Source organism: Triticum urartu, chromosome 7, assembly GCF_003073215.2.
Source record: "Triticum urartu cultivar G1812 chromosome 7, Tu2.1, whole genome shotgun sequence".
In the NCBI taxonomy this organism is placed as follows: Eukaryota; Viridiplantae; Streptophyta; class Magnoliopsida; order Poales; family Poaceae; genus Triticum; species Triticum urartu.
In genome coordinates this window covers 669,803,532-669,816,195 of record NC_053028.1, presented here as the reverse complement: position 1 = coordinate 669,816,195, position 12,664 = coordinate 669,803,532, and the positions used below count along the sequence as shown (strand labels likewise).

Here is a 12,664-nt window from a genome sequence, read left to right as displayed (position 1 = left end):
CTCGCCCTCCTTGGCCCGTGTGCAGGCTCTCTACTCTGCTTGGACAGGTGGTTTCCTTGGACGCATTCACATCCTCTCTAGAGAGAGGGGGTGTGTGAACAGTGCACAGTTCAAACAAGCAAGCTCAGGGGACCGGCCGGAGCTTGCACTCTCTATTTATACCGGACTTTGACTATTCCCTGCAGAGAGTCAGTCCCATTCCCCTCCTTGCACCGGCACTACTACCCTTCTTCTAGCTTAGACTTCTATCAAGGCACGCGCGCGGCCGCCATGGATATGGACATGAGCTCCGCTACCCACCCTGCTCACCACTGGCTCTCCTTCTCCCTCTCCAACAACTACCACCACGGCCTCCTCGAGGCCCTCTCCAGCTCCTCCTCCGGCCACCAGATCGCCGGTAAGGACGCCAACACCCTTAGCTATCCCTATATCGGTCATGTACTAGTGAGCGAGCTAGCTACACATCCGATATGGACTGTGGCTCACGGTGCATGTTTTCTTGTGCTTCTGCAGGGGAGGAGGGGACGGTGGACGAGGCGCCTAAGATGGAGGACTTCCTTGGCGGTGTCGGCGGCGCCGGCACGACATCGACGGCCGTGGTGGACCACGGCGAGCTGGGAAGCATCGCCGCGGGGTTCTTGCACCGGTATCCGGCGCATGACGGGACGCTGGATCAGAACTCTGGCGCGGTGACCGTAGCGGCGGCGACGATGGAGGTCGCTGAGTCCGATCAGGCGAGGAGGCCCGCCGAGACGTTCGGCCAGCGGACGTCCATCTACCGCGGCGTCACCAGGTAGGGATTATATACTTGCTAATCACATGCATGCATCTTCTTCTTCCCATCGAGAGGAAAGAAAAACATACTACTAGCTAGTTGGGTAGGATGATTCTTACTTCTTGGTACTACTAGCTAAACATCTATTGCATGCACCGGATCAGAGTGAACTGCTGGTACTTTTCTGATTCAATTAAGTTTCTTTTTGGTAATGCATCTCGTGGTGTTTGTGCATGTAATAATGTATGATTTGGCCTATGTATGCAGGCACCGGTGGACGGGGAGGTACGAGGCGCACCTGTGGGACAACAGCTGCCGCCGGGAGGGCCAAAGCCGCAAAGGCCGCCAAGGTACACCATCATGCATGCTTTGCTCAATAATCCTGCAAATACAAGAAATATAAATTCTGATCGCTAACATGTTTTGCTGCCTTTTCCTCACAAATCTCTGAACCTGCCGATGCATTGGTGATAATGATCATCAGTTTACTTAGGTATGTTAATTGCATTCCACATCCAGCTAATTTATCCATCTATCTTCATTGCCATGTGGTCCATGTATGATTTGGAACAAGAAATGTTTGAGGGCTTACAGTAGAAATTGGGGGAAATGCAGGAGGCTATGACAAAGAGGAGAAAGCCGCGAGGGCCTACGACATGGCTGCGCTCAAGTACTGGGGCCCAACCACCACGACGAACTTCCCGGTGAGTGACCGACTTTGCTAAGAGATCGACATTTGTTGACAACTCCATATACATCAGAATGCTGATCATCGCTGAGTTCTTTGCTATCTAAAGGTGGCCAACTATGAGAAGGAGCTGGAGGAGATGAAGTCGATGACGCGGCAGGAGTTCATCGCTTCACTTCGCAGGTGAGCACTTGGCCGGCGACCGCCCAGATTGCCAGATTCACCGGGCTTGCTGACTTATGCGCCCTGTTCATTTTCTCCACGTACACACCTTGGCGTACGCACGCGTGCACGCACGCATGGCCAGTCCGCACAGCTTTTGCATGTGATCTGCTTTACTCCGGCCGAGTTCCAACACATGCATTTTGACCTCAATGCGTGTTCCTCACACAGGAAGAGCAGCGGCTTCTCACGAGGGGCGTCCATCTACAGAGGAGTAACAAGGTAATTAACAATTGTTTCACCTGAATGAGCTCGCCAAAACAAAATGTGGTACCAGTCTGAACTTTTAATATATGAAGAAGGAACACGCCACAAATGTCTTCATCTTTTAGTCAAATGTTCGTAACAATCGAGATTTGATTTCATATATTTGATGGCAGGCATCATCAGCACGGCCGGTGGCAGGCAAGGATCGGCAGGGTGGCCGGAAACAAGGACCTGTACCTGGGAACTTTCAGTGAGTCTTCTTGATCCCACATTGCCATTTTTTGCCCTTTCATGTGCCACCACCACAGGGCTCAGTGCATTACTAAATTGATTAAGTCACTGGTGATTAATTTAAGATATTAGGTAAAAACAAACAATGTGGTACAATTATCTGACCGTCTCTCCGCACCACAGGCACGCAGGAGGAGGCGGCGGAGGCGTACGACATTGCGGCGATCAAGTTCCGGGGGCTTAACGCCGTGACCAACTTCGACATGAGCCGGTACGACGTCGAGAGCATCCTCAACAGCGACCTGCCCATCGGTGCTGGGGCGGCTGCCCGCGCCTCCAAGTTCCAACCGGACGTCCTATCGCTGCCGGCACCGAACGTGGCATCGCCAGACATGCTGCCACCGGCGGAGAAGGACTACTGGTCCCTCCTCGCCATGCACTATCAGCAGCAGCAGCAACAGCACCTGCAGCAGCAGCAGTTCCCTGCATCGGCATTTGAGACGTACGGCTCCGGCGTGAACGTGGACTTCACAATGGGCATGAGCGGCACCAACAACCCCAGCGGCGGCGGCGCCACCGTGTGGGGCGCCACCGGCCCAACAGGACACGGCGACGGCAGCAGGCAGAGCAACAGCTACTCCAGCAACATTCCTTATGCTTCCATGGTGTCTGGATCAGCGGCGTCAGCCGGTGGGGGATACGAGGGCTCCACCGGCAACAATGGCACCTGGGTGACGACGAGCAACCCGGCCGCCAGCGCGACGGCTCCTCAGTACTACAACTATCTGTTTGGCATGGAGTAGTAGGTGATCCATCACTGACTGCCTAGCTAGTAGTAGCTAGCTGTAGCTGAAATTGGGTGATAGGCCTAGGAGGAGGAGGGAGAGGGACTAACATGGAACTGATCAAAATTTTGGCTGCTGCTGCATGCATGGGAACGATGTATGATGAATGCGATGCTATTCTTTTTTACTTCCTGACAAGGTCCTGTAGGCTGTAGCGGAGAACACTCGTGTATCATCGGAATTTCTAATCCAGGTTATTCTTCTAGTTCTCTGGTGTGTCAGCTACAGTACGAGCATTCGAAAAGTACTGTATGTCTTCTTTACTTCTAGTTCTTTGGTCAGTTGCAGTATGGGTTTTTGAGAAGTACTGTATGTCTAACTTCACGGAAACATATTGAACAAGTGTGGGGACATCAGGTGAATGAGAAGAAGAATTTTCAGAAAATGCGGTAGAGTACATACTCGGGGTTGTAAAATCTTGGGAACGACTGACACGCGAGCATTGGAATTTGGAAACTGTAGTGGCTACCTGCACAGAAACATTGGTGGTCAGTCTAAAATAACATGGAAGTTGGATTTATAAACAGAATGAACGGAAGACCAAGAAACATGTTTTTATAACCAAAAAACAACAATGATGAGAAACAAGCTTGTCACTCAGTCGACAGCAATGATCCTCACAATGTGCTGCGTAGTTGGAATTAAGGAAAATAAGCATATTGCCATACCAAGAGGATAACTATCTCTCTGTAAAAGACCAAATGGAGACATCTGATAGTTAGAAATCGGAGGGGGAGGCCTCTCCTTCGATAAAAAAGAAAGAGAGGATAACTATTTTCTTTAGAACAAAGGCTCAAGAAGAGGATAACTATCTTCTGCACCAGCAGAGACATCTGATCTTATCCTACGCACATGATAGCAACTAATCTTCTGCAGCCTCAAAGGACTCTTAGTCTTGTCCGACTCAGGTGTATATTATGCCAAATTGCCAATACTATATTCACAGTACTACCGGTTGCAATTGCACCGGCTGGTGACATTGTGGCAGTATACACCCGTACTGCCAAAACCCACACCGATGTGATGGAGCACCAAATCAACAGTCCAACTATACAGAAGAACCTCCAGAATTTGGTGGAAAATGTACTACTAAAAGAGACGCCAGGTTTCACGTGCGCTTTTCCTTTCTGTCGATAACGCACAACGCGCGCAAAAACCGTACGTACCGCCACTGCAGGAGATCAAGGCTCGCGATCTCGTTCCCTCTGCGAACGCACAGTAATCAGTGGTGCATATGGAATAAAGCGAGGAGCTTCACATGGGATCAAGGACAATCAGGCTACCCGCTTCAAGATTCTTACAGGGGACAATGCACACATTTGTAGACTATGTAGCTCATGAGGGCCTAAAACTACTACTTAACTCGCTCCTTTTGATAATCTTGCTGGGGGCGGCTAAGGCAGGGCCTAATTACCCCCTGAGCAGTTGACCAGTCAAAAAATGAGGCAGCGGTGAGAATCAAACTACGGCGTGTGAGAATCGAACTACGGCGTGTGAGAACAGTCGCTTGATTCTCGATCTTTTGCTTCCCCTTTGCCCCCATTGGACCAAACAGTCTTCCTTCAGACCTTCACATCTATCTATGAACTGGAACCACGTCGCCGCGTGCATGCATGGCTGATGGCTGTGGAGGTTCCTTTCCTGCTTTCCTATGCCTTGTCCCCCTCTTAGTCTCACAAATCTTAGCATATCCCTCTTAATTTAGTGCTACGTACTAGTTACGAGAGCTCTTTCAGTGGACATAGAGACAACAAAGACGATCCATTGACTAGACGGCACGCATACTTCAAGCAATGGTCTCCAGTGGTAAAGTGAAGCCTAAGAAAGGGGAATTTAATTGCTCTCCCTAAGCACCGGAGTGCTAGCAATTTCATAGTGATCAGTGAGGTGAACCAAAATGTAGCTAGCGTCAGTGCATTCCAACTTGCAAGCAAGTTACGGTATCAGCATGCGGAATTATTTACGGGTCGGCGTAAATCCAAAGGCTCTGGGTCTAGTCCACAACAACCAGAACTAGGCACTCGTTACAAGGGCACACTTGGGAGAATTATATCAGCCATAGTGTGGACCAAGGTGCAGCGGTGTTAGGGTAGCTATTAGAATGTCAGAAAACCCAACAGTATTTTGAGCTAGATCTTCATGGTAAGGCAGTCGAAAGACATGTGCTCTCCATGGAACTTCATTTTCTGCTAAAATATTTTAGAATCCTCACATGATGCTTGACACATACTCGCTCCTACACCAACCTTTTCTAACGGAAAATCACTACGGAAACCAGGCATCGCGTCGTCCACAAAAGCGACGTTTGACCGACTGCTGGCAGCAGGCGACAAGACAACGTACGTCGAAACGGCTATTTGTAAAACATACTTTAGGGTGTCTTTTTCCCACGTAAACAGATTCACGCCCTGCAGATTCTCCCACAAGAGCGCTTTTACTCCATAAATTAAGGCATGCAGACCCCTTTCAGCTAAGAGAGGGGGGAAAAAAGATGATTGGCAAAGTGGGTCATTAGTCAAATGCAGCACTGTAAAAAGGTGTTTCATTTGGCAGTACCGTGTGGAGCCTTTCCCTTGGTTTTAGAAAGAGCTTGTTTGGTTGCCGCTTTTGTCATGTCTCACATTGGAAGTTATGTCGGGCCACGCATGTCATACAAGCTGTACCCCAGCAAAGAACTGATGATCAAACCTGAGGAGATTGAAAAAATATATATGGACTATGATATTACCTCAATATGCCGAAACAAATTGCTTATATTTCCGTCCAGTGGCCTTTCATGGATGCTTTACAGGATTGAATGAGTGCACATGAACAAACCAAGTATGAAAGCTTGTTTTGAAATGGAACAGAAATTTATCGTACATAATGAAATGGAACAGAAAACTTTAAGCAATTGCATGTAAGATGGAAGACCAGGGACAATGGACGTAAACAAAACAATCTATTACAGCAGGAACAAGCAGAGAAGACAAAATCAGTGCATTTGTAAACCATCTGAAACCTTATAATGAGATCCATCGATATGTTTATTTTGCCTTTCCGCGCTGGGACCAGCAACTGATTGATAGATACACAGTTTGTAAATGGGCCTTAATCATGGACCAGCACGTGCCTTGTGATGACAAAGAATATATTGTAGATTAAGCAGCCAATAATCTATGCAGTCGGATTCGGTAGAAGAATCTAAGGCAAGGCGTGATGCTGCTTGATATTTGTTAATAAACTGTGCAGTGTGCCATATGCCTACATAATGAAAATGGTCGCTACAGAACCGAAAATTAGTTGGTCAAAGATGTTGCCAACTTGCTGTTGCAGAATAAACGAAGGATATTGTGGATCTGGAGTCAACAAAAGAAAGTGAATGTGCAAGGCTATACTGCTATAGGTCATTCTTTTGCCAAATTAAACTATCCAAACTGACAAGGAACCAAAGCCGCTCCTACATAATAATGGTTCTCCTATTTGCAAAGAACCTAGCCCTCCTATATAAAAAAAAAAAAGCTAGCCCTCCTTTATATTTTAGCAACATTATGGCAATAATTGTGGCGGCTAAGCAGAAAGATTCTGTGACAAAGGGATTGTACTGAGCACCAACAAGTGCTACATGAAAAGAGCACCAAGTAAACCTAAAATATCCCTGTAAAGAAAAAACTAAAATGTCCTCCACAAATTTGAAAAGAATTTTAACAGAGTTTTTTTCTTAAACTGAAGGATTTTCTTTCTGTGCATGCAAAATAATAATATCGATATCTTGTCAACCTAGTATAATGACCTGAATTTAGTTTGACAGATTGTTGTGCCACTGTTCGACCATAGCTTGCTGACTCGGCAAATCGGCATGAGCAGAGTTGGTATAGGAAGTTTATATCATAACTCTATGAGATTTAGGTCACTTTCTAGATGAGATAAAAAGCGCCCAGTTTGCTCCATGACAAAACCTTTTGGTAGGGAGTCAAGGCCTCAGGTGGCTCAATCATATACATATGCAACCTACTTCACTTGCGCAAACAGACGGCTCAATCACCTAACCTAAAACTCAGGAGCCTTTTCCAGTTTCTGATAGGCATATGTGTTTGACTCTGATGTCTGCTTGAAAAGAATCTTCCGGTTCCAAACTTGGGAAATGCTTGTCTGCATCCATCAAAGTATTTAACTAGTTGCTAGAGGACCCATAAGACAGATGCAGAAATGATGATGTTCTAACAAAAAGAACTCAGGAATATCTTGCCGAGAAATTATTTAAGCTTCTTACATTAATTACATTCCATGCTCATGATATTGATTAATTCGGTGCTCACGAGTATGCCTATGTTTCTCTTATCTTTCTTTAAGGTCCCAGTTGGTGTTAGGAAACGACTGGACTTCTATCGGTCGCGTTTCTTTTGGCAGGGCGATGAACTTAAAAGAAAATACCGGCTTGCTAAATGGGACATCATCTGTAGACCGAAAGACCAAGGGGGTCTTGGTATTGAAAATCTTGAAGTTAAGAACAGATGCCTTCTTAGTAAGTGGTTGTGGAAGCTGTCTTTCGGGACTGAGGCCATGTGGGCGCAGATCCTCCACAACAAGTATCTCCAGACTAAAACATTGTCCCAGGTCGAAGTCAGGCCGACTGATTCGCCTTTCTGGAAAGGACTTATGAAAGTCAAACAATCTATGTTCAATGGGACGAGATTTGTTATTGGAAACGGTACAAGTACACGTTTCTGGGAGGATACTTGGCTTGGTGAATCACCTTTAGCCATTCAATATCCGTCTTTATATCGGATTGCTCAACGACGTGAGGTGTTCGTGGCAACGGTATTCCAATCTGTCCCCCTTAATATTCAGTTTCGACGGTCGCTAGCGGGCAATCGTTGGGAAGAATGGCTCCATCTAGTTAGGAGACTGATGGAGGTTCAACTCTCTCACCAACCCGATACATTGCGCTGGAAGTTGACTAGCTCTGGAGTATTTACAGTTAAATCAATGTATATTGATGTTATTAATTCGAATGCTATTCCAACTTCCAAGTATGTTTGGGCTGTCAAAGTTCCTTTAAAAATTAAAGTGTTTATGTGGTTTGTCCATAAACAAGTTATTTTAACAAAGGACAACTTGATTAAACGCAATTGGACAGGACCTACTAGGTGTAGTTTCTGTGATCGGGATGAGACGATTAAGCATTTATTCTTTGATTGCCCGTTGGCCAAAATTCTATGGCGGACGGTCTATATTGCTTTTAATATTACTCCACCGACTTCGGTCAATGCTTTATTTGGGACATGGCTTAATGGGGTTGAGCCTGAGTTAGCAAGACATATTCGGGTTGGAGTTTGCGCTTTGTTATGGACTATCTGGAATTGCAGAAATGATTTGGTTTTTAACAGAACATCACGGATTCATTTTTTGCAGGTTATTTTCCGAGCTACGGCACTGATCCATTCGTGGTCGCTACTCACTCCGATGGAGGCCAGGGAGCATTTAGTTACTGGATCTATTCGTTGGGAGATGGTAGCTCGGGATATCTTCAACCGTTTTGGATGACGGTCATGTAATAGGATAGACAATTAGTTTCCCTATCTATTTTTAGCCAGCCGGTTGTGGCATCTTTTTTGGGCTAGTTTGTGTATCTAGCCGTCTGTCGCTCTGTGTGAGCTGCATTTATCCTTTGTTTTTTGTTTGGTTGGAGACTGTGGAACCTTGTTGGCACATTTTGTTATTTGGTTAATAAGATGGCCGTATGCATCATTCTGATGCAGAGACCGGGGAGATCCCCTTTTCGAAAAAAGAAAAAAAAAGAAAAAAAGAAAAAAAACATTAATTACATTCCAAAGAAAGGGTAAACTAAATATGAAGCTCCAGAACCATTAGCAATAAGTCTGAAACATCAAACAGGGTAAATCTATTACTGGCTAAAGATTTTAGAGAAAAAAAAGTCGACCAACACTCAGAAAGTGATGGCTCACCAACAGTTTTAGGGATCATGGAGATGGAAACATGTGGGTTCCCTTCAGTAACTGCATCAGGGTAGAAGAATTAGGAGCATTAATAAACATCGCATTGATGTGCCGAAGTAAAAAAGAAACTGAATATGTATAATATCACCTGTTTCCAAAAACAGAAGGTGAAGGCTCACCTCTTTACAATTTGTGAAGTCATGGAATTGCTCTTATTCAAGTTACCCCGAAGCGTTAATAGGGCAGCAGGCAGCTTTTTTGAAGCAAAATAATCAGTGTGGTTAAGCATAAACATAACCTACAAAAAGTATGTATACATCTGAAGAAGTGTAGACTACAGCGATACCTGTAGGGAATGTATATTGAGAACCTAATTAATGCATTCATACATTGATATTTGAAAAATACAAGATATCGATCAACTGAATCAACCATCACCAAGTCTGAGACATAAGCAGAAGTTGTAAATGAAACAACCAACAACATGTTATATGAAGCCTCTACTTATGTAACAAGCCCTTCTGATTAAAATATAACAATATTTTCTCGTCCACCAGGCACAACAATAGTCACTGCACAAGTTCTACCAGCTAACTGCTTGAATAATATTCTGCTGCTACTGTGATACCTAGGAAAGAAAACACCACAGTAAACTTGACAGTTGATGAAAAGCTCTCAAATGCTCTCTTAAGCATCAAGTAATCAACTGGGGGTAAAGCATGAGTAGGAGCAAGAATCAATAATATAATAATTGAAAACATAAACTCTTTTTGTTACAAAATGAAATCTTATGTTTTTTTCTGTTATTATTATACAGAGGCCTTGCACCCAGCTGAATTAACAAAACATGACAGAGTACAATGCTGAACTAAAAACACAACGAAAGCCAAAAAAAAAGACAAGAAAAGATGCTGGAGTTTACCAAATCCAGCAGCTAAGACAGAAAAAAGCAAGCACCATATACTCTCGGTGCAGGCAGCAAAGCTACTTTTATCCTAACTGTTTTCCGTCATGTAGCTCTTTTGAAAACTTCCAAGGCCACCATCTTCAAGAATCTAGAACTGCTCTGTTTTTCGCCTTGTCAGGGACCATCCTGGACCTGGAGCAACTTTTGTTCCTGCAAATCATTTCAGCATTCAATCCACTGGCAAATAGAGTATATGGCAATTGTGGGACCAGAAGGCATCCTATTGTCAAAACAAGTGCCACTACAAGTTCTCCGCACTGTCCACATGATAGCAGCAATGCATATCAAAGCGGAAGTTTTCACGATCGCAGGGAAAATTATCCGTTTATTGTGCACATACACTACAGTTAATGGATGTTAAACTTACACAATCCTGCAGCTAGTACTCTACTTTGATAGGATAAGACAACAAGAATTGTAATGAGGCAGCATAAACCTGTACCTGAAGAGAAACTTTGTGCTAATTTCCCCACACTGAACCTGTTTGACCGAATCAAAGTATTGCACTGACAACAGAGCCAGGAAAATGATAATCACACAGTAGAGAAGTGCAAACAATTGGCACTCAAAATCAACTAGCATCGTGATGACATGGGCAATCCTGACATATATCATCCCCCAGTTTGAATGAGTACAGAAGCATGTAGTTAGCATGGCATTATGTCATGACACATAGCACCAAAATGCTAGTAAATCTGTTATATTTGTGTCGAATATTATGTACGCAAGGGGTTACGTGGACTTGGAGTTGTAACTGGTGTGGTTAGGTACGAGTTGTGTAGGAGTCGGACACTTGTATCCTAGGCCTCTTATATACGGAGGGACACCACACGTTGTAACTCATGACGACTTGATAGCAACAGGTACGCGGGGGAGCCGACGGCTTGTGCCGGCGCCCGGGCGGCCGGTGTTGCGGTATCTTGGGGAGGAGCGCCCGTAGTCATGCCCCCGGGGATGTAGCCATATCGGTGAACCTCGTTAACAAATATCGTGCCTCGGTGTGTCGTCTATGATCTTGCATTAGCGTTTTATTCTAACAAGTGGTATCAGAGCAAGGTTGCGAGAAGGCTATGCGAAAGATCATCCGGAGGTACGAGGATCATGCTTGGCGGGTGCCATGGAACGTCCGATTGGCGCAAGGTGGAGCATGGCGGCGATCGCGGAGGCGGTCGGTGGTGTCGGACACTTCAGGCAGGAGGCCTGGACCGCTCGATGGGCTGCGGTCGGTAAGGATCGGCTAGACGTGGCGATCGGACCGGCGTAGTGGCTGTTGAAGACGTTGTGGAGGCGACGGATTCGGCTTGCGATCAGACCGGCGACCAGACGTGGGGAACGGCCGGATAGATCAGAGTGTGAGAGCATCAAGACGATGCGCTCGGTGTTGTACAAAGGCGGCGGCGCGGCACTGCGGACGGATTGTGTCGGCGACGCGGGTGGCTAGGGTACGGCACGGCTCGTGCACGAATGATGCGTGAGGTGGCGTCTGTTTCAGCAGGGTTGGCGTACGGTGTGCGCGCGACTGGACAAGTTACAGATCGCTGGCGAAGAACCAAGATCAAAGACGGGAGCTGTCGTCGGATACGGCGGCGATCTTTTCAGAGGCAAACGGAATCGAGAAGGTCAGGCTTTTGGTTGCGGCGCTGCGTACGCGAGACGACGCACGGAGCCACGAACGCGTGTGGTAGTCGGTCTTGGAAACAACGGACGTACAGGCAAAGGGCAAAGGATCAGCAGGTCTACTCGGATAAGGCCTCTCCCAATGCTCCACCTTGTACAGGTGCTAAGCCCGCCATGTAGGCAAAAAAGATGATGTGGCAAGGTAATTAAGAGGAGAGAGATGGGTGCGGTGACCCCAGAAAGAAACAATGCCAAGCGCGGGAACCTATGAAAAACACTTAAATAAAAGAAGCCCATCAATGCATGGACAACTTTAGTTGCGAAATCATTAAATGAAGAATGCTTAGCAACAACAAGCTAAGCACCTTTGCATTGGGGACTTAGTTGCTTAGATTTTTAATGTGCTTAGCACCTCATCTTACCACTAGTGCATTGGAGGAGGTCTAAGGGCATCTCCAGCCGCGCCCCCAACAGGGCCTCCCCAGGCGATTTTGCCGCGCTGGCGCCAAAAAAAGGCCCCAGTCGCGCCCCCAGAAGGCCGTTTTTTGCCGGCTCGGGCCAAAACTGGTGCCAGTGAACCCAGGCCGAACCCGGCGCCCTGGGGGGCGCTTGGGGAGCCGGCGCAAGCGAAAAAGGCGCGTGGGCCCGCCCTGGAGGCGACCCGAGGGCCTTTTCCCGCCGTTTGTTGACGCTTTTCCCTCGCATCTCTCCCGCTCGCTCGCCTTCCTCCCGCCATTCTCCCCCTTTCTCCCGCCAAACCCCCTCCCGCTCGTCTTCCAGTCGCCGCCATGCCGCCGAAGAAGTACGTCATGCCGCGCGCGGCGGCAAACGCAACTGGCGCCGTGGTCCAGCCGAAGCAGAGGAAGCCGAGGGCGCCGCCATCGAAGCCGCCGGGCCTGTCGGACGCCGAGTGGAGGGTGGAAGTTCAGCGGCGCGAAGCAGTCACCACCGACAGGCGGAACAGGGCCATCACCAAGAAGGCCCGCGACAACGCGGCGCGCTTGGCGGCGTCTTCCTCATCGGTCGACCAGGCGGGGATGAATCCACCCGTCGCCAGCCACGCCCAGTACGCGCCCTGGGGACAGCAAGGCGCCGGATCTCCATGGGGTTCATCGTCGCCTGGCTACGCCAACGGCGACGCGCACGGTGGGTTCAACCCAAACGTGACCTTCC

General features: G+C 47.3%; 1 protein-coding gene across 1 annotated transcript; it reads left to right on the top strand.

Annotated features, from left to right (window-relative positions):
- Window positions 1–205: 205 nt before the first annotated feature.
- Window positions 206–3,258, top strand: LOC125522449 (AP2-like ethylene-responsive transcription factor AIL5). The gene is made up of 9 exons (XM_048687510.1): window positions 206–397; window positions 514–793; window positions 1,043–1,125; window positions 1,260–1,268; window positions 1,391–1,479; window positions 1,573–1,646; window positions 1,857–1,907; window positions 2,066–2,142; window positions 2,307–3,258. The coding sequence occupies exons 1-9, from the start codon at window positions 271–273 to the stop codon at window positions 2,924–2,926; spliced, it is 1,410 nt and encodes a 469-aa protein (XP_048543467.1). The 5' UTR covers window positions 206–270; the 3' UTR covers window positions 2,927–3,258.
- Window positions 3,259–12,664: the final 9,406 nt, after the last annotated feature.

Bases quoted from the DNA above. Each gene is read 5' to 3' on its own strand.
- LOC125522449 (XM_048687510.1), top strand. From the start codon at position 271: ATGGATATGGACATGAGCTCCGCTACCCACCCTGCTCACCACTGGCTC. The intron at 398-513 runs GTAAGGACGCCA...GTGCTTCTGCAG, and splicing joins CTCCGGCCACCAGATCGCCG to GGGAGGAGGGGACGGTGGAC. The intron at 1,908-2,065 runs GTAATTAACAAT...ATTTGATGGCAG, and splicing joins ATCTACAGAGGAGTAACAAG to GCATCATCAGCACGGCCGGT.